The sequence below is a fragment of the Eulemur rufifrons genome, chromosome 19 (assembly GCF_041146395.1).
Source record: "Eulemur rufifrons isolate Redbay chromosome 19, OSU_ERuf_1, whole genome shotgun sequence".
In the NCBI taxonomy this organism is placed as follows: Eukaryota; Metazoa; Chordata; class Mammalia; order Primates; family Lemuridae; genus Eulemur; species Eulemur rufifrons.
Genome location: NC_091001.1, coordinates 86,424,550 through 86,434,197, shown reverse-complemented (window position 1 = coordinate 86,434,197; position 9,648 = coordinate 86,424,550). Strand labels below are relative to the sequence as shown.

Here is a 9,648-nt window from a genome sequence, read left to right as displayed (position 1 = left end):
ATCAGAGCCTATTTAGGGGGAAAAAAAATCTGATATTAGTCATCCAATCTTAGAGCACTATTTCTTTAAGTCTGGTCCTGGATAATCTACATTAGAATAACCTGGGGGTAACAGCGGGGAGGGAGGGAGCTAAAAAAAAAAAAAAAAGAGAGAGAGAGAGAGAATAACCTGGGGAATATGAAAAATGCAGATTCCTGAGTCTCACCCTAGACTCCCAGAATCAGAAATTCCAGGGGGTAGGCCTGGGCAAATGCATTTCCAATGTTCTCAGATAATTCTGAGACACACTAAAGCAAAACAATTATTTAATGACCTCTGTGTCTTTCCTCTCCCAACTGTATATACTTGAAGATTTCTTTCCACTTGTGCAAAAGGTACAGTACCTGGCATTTATAGGGGCTTCAATAAATATTTGTTCCCTGAATCCCTTCTTAAAGGAACTTTGGATTTCAGGAGCAAGAGAGGGATAGATACCCAAGGCAGGAGAAGGGGATAGAACATTGCAGACTCAGGATTCGGGTTTAGAAAGACTACAGGCCCCAAAATGCAATTTCACCTCTCAAAGACTACCATTCCCAACATGCAGTGCAGATGGGGAGAGCAAAAGGAAAAAACTGCAAGCCTGGCAGGGCAGGAAAGTTTGCCTGCTTGTTATCCTCTGGCAAAGTAATGATTTATGTAAGGCCCCCGGAGGCTATTTTTTTCAAGAGTGGCCACTCCCTAAATCCAGGCAAGGAAAGGGAGGAGTCTGACCGAATCACGCCCCTTCTCCAGTAAACTTGGGTCACTGCTAGCTAAGCGGCTGGAGTTGGAAGAGCGAGGAGTACTGCACACTCCAAGCCTTCCCAATGGTGTCGGTGACGAGAACCGTGTTTGGAGAGCTGCCCTCGGGGGCGGGTACGGTGGAGAAGTTCCAGCTGCAGTCAGACCAGCTGAGAGTGGACGTCATCTCCTGGGGCTGCACGATCACAGCCCTGGAGGTCAAAGACAGGCAGGGGAGAGCCTCAGACGTGGTGCTCGGCTTTGCCGAGTTGGAAGGTGGGTTGAACTCTGCCCCGGGCCGCACACACCGCGCATCGATCGTGCTGCTCGCCCTGCGAGGAAGCGAGGGGAAAGTCCCCGAGCTTGGGCCGGTCTCACTTGGAGTCCGTGGATCTGGCTAACTCAGGCTTGTGTGGCCATCCAGTGTTTGGAAAAAACCATAATGAATGGAAATAGCTATAGGACTTGGCTTCTGATTATCCATTCAGGCTTTGCCTCAATAAATGTAAAAATGTCAATTGAGGATAAGATAAACTCCAGCGACCCTGGAGCGATCCTTTGAGAAAGCAGGACTGGGAAGAGGAAGCAAGAGGGGGTGTGGCTCCTAGCTCTTCCCTTGTGCACTTTTTGTAGAAGGAAAATCAAAAACATGCGTTGTCCACTTCCTTTTTCCTTAATTAGATTCTCTTTGAGGCCTGGTTGCCTCAGAAATGCTCCATGAGGTAAGCTCAGTGGAGGCCCAGCGCCCGCAACTGCTCAATAACCATAAAGTGAATGAAACGGAGAATCCAACTCAGTGCCTGGAAATGAGGTCTCCTACTAACTAGGATGGGCTTTCATCTCGTGGGAATCCATGGGCAATTAGGATCATGTATTAATTCATGCATTTAAAAACTCTTAATTCAACCAACTCATTCCACAAGACAGACAAGGCCCCACTCCTCGTGGAGCTTGAGGTTTAGCTGGGGAGATAGGTTTTAACCCAATACTTGCATAAATAAAGTATTACAATTATTAATTGTAATTACAATTACAGTTGCAGTTTGATTGCAGCATAGGAAAATGTACATTGTGCTATCTCTTGGCACTACCGTGTAAATAGATGGAAAATGAGGTCTGAAATAAAGTTGGCAGAGGGAAACTGAGAGTTAATGCCCTCTGTTCAGTGGTGGTGGTGTGTAAAAATTCCACCTGAGAGGAGGTTTGAGGTTTTGCTTTTGGTGTGTCATTTTGTCTGTTTGGTTCTTTAGATGTGACACTCGGCTCATGGTTTGGGGTCAACAGAAAACTCTGAATTTTGTTTTTTCTCTTAAAAGTCTGAAATTTGCTCCCCGCTTCCTTAACAAAATTTATTGTAAGAATATTCCTAAGGATCCTGTTCTGTGCCTCTACCTTGGAGCCGCTACAGCTTGGCTTCAAGAAGCAGAATTTCTTTGGTAACTTAAGGGAGTCTGTTACAGGAGACTCACCGGTAGGAAGGTGCAGGGATGTAGGGGGAAATCAGCTCCCCTTCCCCGTCCTGTCTGCGTCCCCGTCCTGTCTGATGTCCCCTCTGACATCTTCAGAGTCAGAAGGCAAGAGGCTGGTAAAGGCTGAAGAGGCCTCTTTAGAATCATTTTGCTGAGTCATCTCTCTCTGTTAGTAGCATAACCATTTTCTAAGTTTGAAACAGAATCACAAAGAGATTGATTCATACAAAATCATTCAATGGAGTCAAAGGAGAATTGGACATATGGCCTGGGATTCCAGAGCAAGTTAAGTTTTTTTCTGAATTTTATTTTATTTCAGAGTATTATAGGGGTACAAATGTTTTGGTTACATAAATTGCTTTTGGAACATTTGAGTCAAAGTTATAAGTGTCCATCATCCAGTTAGTGTGCATTGTACCTGTTAGGTGTGAATTTACTCATCCCCTCCTCTCCCCCCCAACCTGCTTGATTTCCAATGAGTTTTATTTCCATATGTGCACATAAGTTGTTTGATTAATTCCAATTTAATGGGGAGCTTGTTAATGTGGTGCTTGTTTTTCCATTCTTGTGATACTTCACTTAGAAGAATGGTCTCCAGTTCTATCCAGGTTAATACAAGAAGTATTAGTTCACCTTTTTATGGCTGAGTAGTACTCCATGGTATACATATACCACATTTTATTAATGCATTCATGTACTGATGGGCACTTGGGTTGTTTCCACATCTTTGCAGTTGTGAATTGTGCTGCTATAAACATTCGGGTGCAGGAGTCTTTTTTTTTTTTTTTTGAGACTGTGTCTTACTCTGTTGCCTGGGCTAGGGTGCTGTGGTGTCAGCCTAGCTCACAGCAACTTCAAACTCCTGGGCTCAAGCAATCCTTCTGCCTCAGCCTCCTGAGTAGCTAGGACTACAGGCATGCGCCACCATGCCCGGCTAATTTTTTTCTATATATTTTTAGTTGTCCAGCTAATTTCTCGCTCTTGCTCAGGTTGGTCTCGAACTCCTGAGCTCAAATGATCCACCCACCTCGGCCTCCCAGAGTGCTAGGATTACAGGCGTGAGCCACCGCGCCCTGCCTTGGAGTCTTTTTTTATAAAATGTCCTTTTTTTCCTTTGGGTAAATACCCAGTATTGGGATTGGTAAATCAAATGGTAGGTCTACTTTTAGTTCTTTGAGGTATCTCCGTACCACTTTCCATAGAAGTTGTACTAGTTTGTAGTCCCACCAATAGTGTATAAGTGTTCCTATCTCTCCACATCCACACCAGCATTTGTTGTTTTGGGATTTTTTTTTTTTCTTTTTTTTTTTTTTTGAGACAGAGTCTCGCTTTGTTGCCTAGGCTACAGTGAGTGCCGTGGGGTCAGCCTAGCTCACAGCAACCTCAAACTCCTGGGCTCAAGCGATCCTCCTGCCTCAGCCTCCCAAGTAGCTGGGACTACAGGCATGCGCCACCATGCCTGGATAATTTTTTCCATAATTTTAGTTGTTTGGCTAATTTCTTTCTATTTTTAGTAGAGACGGAGTCTCGCTCTTGCTCAGGCTGGTCTCGAACTCCTGAGCTCAAACAATCCACCTCAGCCTCTCAGAGTGCTAGGATTACAGGCGTGAGCCACCTTGCCCGGCCAACATTTTTAGTTCTGATGCAAGAGTCATGGACCTAAAAACGCAAGGTGCCTTTAGCATTCATATGAAATGTAAGCCAAGATGACGTGGCACCCAGGAAGCACCAGTTTCTTGATGGTCGTAGAAGTGCCATTTGTGTGAGGGCATTCACACTATTGTCTCTGTGACCCTTGCGGGAGTCTCAGTGAAAGAAAATGTTGAAGTCAATATAAAAATGTAGAAATGAATCTCTAAGTTTAATGTTTTATTTGGGAATAAAGAATTGCAATTTTTGGCCAGGCACGGTGGCTCATGCCTGTAATCCTAGCACTCTGGGAGGCCGAGGCGGGAAGATCGCTCGAAGTCAGGAGTCCAAGACCAGCCTGAGCAAGAGCGAGACCCTGTCTCTACTAAAAAATAGAAAGAAATTAGTGGCCCAACTAAAAATATATAGAAAAAATTAGCCAGGCATGGTGGCGCATGCCTGTAGTCCCAGCTACTCGGGAGGCTGAGGCAGGAGGATTGCTTGAGCCCACGAGTTTGAGGTTGCTGTGAGCTAGGCTGACGCCACGGCACTCTAGCCTGGGCAACAGAGTGAGACTGTCTCAAAAAAAAAAAAAAAAGAATTGCAATTTGGGGCATACATGCAGATTAGGTGGTCTTTGGTGTGTCCAAGGAACAAAGAGAAAGTCGGAGGTTTTATTAAATAGAGAAATATTATGTATCTCTTTGAGAAAATTCATTGGCACTAATGAGTTTCCAGAGAGCTGTCAAGCTTTGATTAGTGAATGATGGTGGTAGGTAAATTAGTCTTAGAGTTACAGCAGGTTGTTTCAGGAACTATTAAAACCGGTTTGAGGTTACAGCAGGCAGTTTCAGCAGCCAGGCTTGCAGAGAATTATTCATACATTCTTGGAACAATATTATGTATCCTTAGTGCTTTTTCCCCCTGGCTTCTCCACTCTATTTCAGTTGGATATGACAAAAATGACCCAATTCCTATGATCAAGTTGCACAAAAGTATGACCCCCAAATGTTCTTAAAAGGGAGAAAAAACCATTAGCTCCCCTTAGATTACAATGATCCAGCTGACATGTCATTGCCCTCCCTATTTTCAGTGTATCTTGAGAATGTTCAACAGCATTTCCATATCAGAATGCGGCTCAGGCTTCACAAAATGCCAGGTTGAATGAAAGCATTTAAAATACTCTTCTAGGTGCTGTATCAAGATGGACATTTTCGTTCCCATGCTATAACCTGGATAATTGAGTTATTTTAAAAGGAAAGCAATTTTCAAAAGGAGAAGTCGGGGGAAAATACCATTAGAATATAAAGTAATGCTTTCTAATATGTTCAGCCATCTTTGAGGTTATTTTAAGTGGACCCCAGTTCCTTGTTTTACAGCCCCGTCTTTCAGTTTTTTGTAGATTCTTTTAGTATTGCCAAAGGTAATAAGACTTCATTTATGTCATAGCAAGAAGCATAATTGTCTCAGTTAGAAAAGTATGAAATGGCATGTTGGGGCTCAGAAAACCATACCCTAAGTGAAGGCCTAACAAGCAGCCTTAGAAGCAGAGTCTCTTTCTGCCGTTCTGCCCTACTGTCTCTTGCGGGTCCTTCTTCCCCAAGGCAAGCCAGAGAAACTAGAATCCCTCTTTCCTAAAGCTGGTCATAGAACCCCTTTTCTACAAAGCCAGCCCTACGTCCTAAAAATATTACTCTAACCTTTCCCTCTGCTTTCTGTGTAACAGCTGGCCATAAAGAAATTAAGACCCCCATTCTAGAGGTGTCCTGCCCCATACCCAGGAGGAAAGAATGCTGGTCAGAGAGCCGGGGAAGAATCTGAACAGACAGGCCTTGCTGGGTTTCCCCACTCAGTCTGTTAGCATTAGATCTTCCCCCTTTTGTCCAGTCATATTTCTACACAGCTGTAGCATACTCCATTGAGTGTAAAGATGGATTTTCTCTGTATCTTTGGGTCTTCATTCTTCAGAATGTCTGCAATGTCCACATAAAACTATCATCAGATACTTTTTTTTTTTTTTTTGAGACAGAGTCTCGCTCTGTTGCCCGGGCTAGAGTGAGTGCCGTGGCGTCAGTCTAGCTCACAGCAACCTCAAACTCCTGGGCTTAAGCGATCCTACTGCCTCAGCCTCCCGAGTAGCTGGGACTACAGGCATGCGCCACCATGCCCGGCTAATTTTTTTTGTATATATATATTTTAGTTGTCCATATAATTTCTTTCTATTTGTAGTAGAGATGGGGTCTCGCTCTTGCTCTGGCTGGTCTCGAACTCCTGACCTCAAGCGATCCACCCGCCTCGGCCTCCCAGAGTGCTAGGATTACAGGCGTGAGCCACCGCGCCCGGCCAGATACATTTGTTATGCTTTTCTCTTGTTAACCTGTCTTTGTTATAGGGGTGTTGGCTGTGTATCACCCTTTTTTCTTTTTCTCCCCCTACTGTGCTCTGCTAGGACACGTTCATTTTAGTGCATTAAAACCCATGTCAAGAAGAAACTGGTAACAGTGGTTGTCCCTAAGAAAGGACCTTGGGTAGCTGGGGTGCAGAGAGTATGAAGGAGCCTTAATTTTCACTGTATATTCTTTTAAAATGTCTGAGAGTGTAAGTTTATTTAAATGAATTGAGGTTAATAATTTAAAGTAGTAAGACTTGACAGAGTAAGGGGTTATCTTGACATTACCATGTCCCAAGAATTTTTTGAGTCACGAGGAAGCGCTAAGCGTGCATAATTCCATGAGACGCTGTCCTTTTGTAACTGCCAGGTTGGATGTGAACAATTTCCAATTTTCCAGATAGCTTATATAAACTGCTTGGAGGACAGCCATAACCAGAGGTCAGAATGGTTCAATTTCTCCCTGGGAAAATGAGATTTTTCTTCCATAGAATTCTAAAGAGGTAAATTATATGATCTTTTAGTTACAGCTGGGAAAAATCAGTAATGCCTCCTGTGAGTTTTTCTACCATTTTTTTATATTTAAAAATGTTAATCATCTGCATGTGCCACCTACAGTCATCATGACTTCTTTCAAAGCCTGTGATGAGAATATTTGCTTATAAGCCACAGGTGTAAACAACCTACCCATAAAATCAGTGAGACTCCTTCTCTTTTATTTTTCCCCAGTTACCACCAAACACCCAGCTGTTAGTGCCGTGAGAGCCATTATGGAAAAAATAAACTTAATACCTTAGAAAACTTGGGTTCAGAAAAGGGAGTGAGGAAAAAGGGATCAGATTAGAGGCTGCATTTTAATGTTGCAAATGCCCAAGAGTGCCCTTGTAGGAGCATTGGGGATTTCTGGTTTAAATCTCTGCTTTGTCCCTTAAAACTGTGTGACCTTGGGCAAGTTGTCTAACCTCCAGACCTATTTCCTCATCTTAAGTAAGGATTGTGATGATGAAATATGCTATGGGCTGTGATATGTATCTGACCATATCTGACCACACATCTGGGACGTCCCTGATCAGAGTGAGCAATTAATCACTTTTATCCTCTTTCTTTCCTTTGCTCCCCAGATACCTTCCCTCGCACTACCAGACCTTTATATTTCACTTTATTAACACTGCAAAAAGTGGCGCGGAGATTCATCTGGGACAGCCAGCTACCATTAAAAAATTTATGAAATATCTGAGATGATTAACGTGCTTGCCAAGTTAATTGTTTTCCTCATATAGGCAAAGGACAGTCATTCAGTGGGTGGAGGTTTTGAGTGAGAGTAGTGAGTAATTTTAGTTCAGACTTACTGCACTCTAGCTAAGGTTTGGGCTGTCCGAGGTAAGTGTCATAGTTGGGGTCCTTTGGTTGTTAGTGGAGTGGATAAAGCCACATCCCATGGTTAAGCATTTATTAGTTTATTTTGGCCAGTGCCTTGCCCAGAAAAGGGGCGATTTTTTCCTCTACTGTCACCTCAGCAATTTTTTTTTTTTTTTTTTTTTGTTGAGACAGAGTCTCACTTTGTTGCCCAGGCTAGAGTGAGTGCCGTGGCGTCAGCCTAGCTCACAGCAACCTCAGACTCCTCGGCTTAAGCGATCCTACTGCCTCAGCCTCCCGAGTAGCTGGGACTACAGGCATGCGCCACTATGCCCGGCTAATTTTTTCTATATAGATTTTTAGTTGTCCATATAATGTCTTTCTTTTTTTTTTTTTTTTGAGACAGAGTCTGACTTTGTTGCCCAGGCTAGAGTGAGTGCCGTGGCGTCAGCCTAGCTCACAGCAACCTCAAACTCCTGGGCTCAAGCAATCCTACTGCCTCAGCCTCCCAAGTACCTGGGACTACAGGCATGTGCCACCATGCCCGGCTAATTTTTTCCATATATATTTTTAGTTGTCCATATAATTTCTTTCTATTTTTAGTAGAGACGGGGTCTCACTCTTGCTCAGGCTGGTCTTGAACTCCTTAGCTCAAACGATCCACCCACCTTGGTCTCCCAGAGTGCTAGGATTATAGGCGTGAGCCACTGCGCCTGACCTGGGTTTAATCCTTAAAAACTATTCCTCCAAATCAAGGAACGGGCAAGTGCTTCTTATCTTCATGGGCTGATTAACTGTCGCCAGGAAGCAGTGGCTTCTAAGAGAATTCTTTCAAGCCCACGAGCCCTGCTGTTGGGTTTGTGGTTGTCTCCACACCTGGTATGTCTCTGGCAGAGAGAGGGGGCGTTCTGTGTATATATGTTGAATGAATCAAGGTAGGACTCAAAAATCACTACAGTCAAACTGTTTTTTAGACAAAAATTCTGCTTTTAAGTACATTTTTGAGCTTCTGAAAAGCAGATGAAACAAAACCAAGAAATGGTTGTTTGGCCCTTTGGGGCTTCTTGTGGTTAGTTAACCAGTGTAAGGGATTTTAAGGTTATAGTTTCAGAAAGAGAGGAGGCTGGGGAGAGGTGGCAACAGCTGAGGAATCAGCCCAGCCCATGCCTAGGGCTGGTGGTAAGGTCAATCAGCCCGAAAACCTTGTACTTTCCAAATAATGTGAGACTTAAGAACATGGACTCAGAAGCCAGTCTGGGTTCAAATCCTGGTTCTGCCACTAATTAGCTGTGTATCTGGGGGCAAGTTACTTAACTTTTCTGTCCTCAGTTTCCACATCTGTAAAATGGGGTCATAACAGTGTCTCCCTCATAGAAGTATTCTGAGGATGAAATGAGTTAAGTATCAAGCACTTAGAAAGTGGCTGGGGCTTAGAAAGTGCTCAGATAGTCCATGGGCAGGACTTTGAGACACCTGCAGATTAGCAAGGAAGTGAACCAGGAAAGGCATGGAAAAGAATGATTAATGTTTAACTGGTGCCCAGCTAGTTGAGTAATGGAAACCTGTGACCTGTAAGTGGCCTAATCAGTTCAGGGTCTGTGTCCTGAGAGCCCCTCCAGCTGTGGCAAAATAGTTCGTATGCTTGAATTGCATCCTCTGCTGATCTGAAGTAGACGTGACAGATACAGAGTACCACAGAGAAGGGGAATGGAATTTCAAGGGCATCTGAGTAAAAAATAGAGCAGAAGGTAATCTTGGTGATAATACAGAAAACACATAATCTCCAAACCTTCATCTTTTCCATTGTAAACTAACCACAGAGAAACTTAAAGAGAAGGAAATTACCATAATATGCCCACACACAAAGTTTTAGGTGCAAGGCCACTACCTTGCTTTTCATAGCTCCCTGCCCCTGAAAAAGCCCAACAACAGTTTATGTTCATCATTATGCCATGTAGCCATCAAAAGTATCATGGTAGATATATATGAAATAGCATGGAAAGAGCTTACGATATTTGATAAGTGAAAAATTACACAACAATG

At 43.5% G+C, this 9,648-nt stretch overlaps 1 protein-coding gene across 1 annotated transcript in view; it reads left to right on the top strand.

Moving 5' to 3' along the window:
- The first annotated feature begins 777 nt into the window (after nucleotides 1–777).
- GALM (galactose mutarotase) overlaps nucleotides 778–9,648 on the top strand; it is a 61,662-nt gene continuing 52,791 nt past the window's right edge. Inside the window, exon 1 of the mRNA XM_069495256.1 lies at nucleotides 778–1,038. Within this exon, the coding sequence (XP_069351357.1) occupies nucleotides 849–1,038 (190 nt within the window). The 5' untranslated portion in view covers nucleotides 778–848. The remainder of the gene's footprint in view (nucleotides 1,039–9,648) is intronic.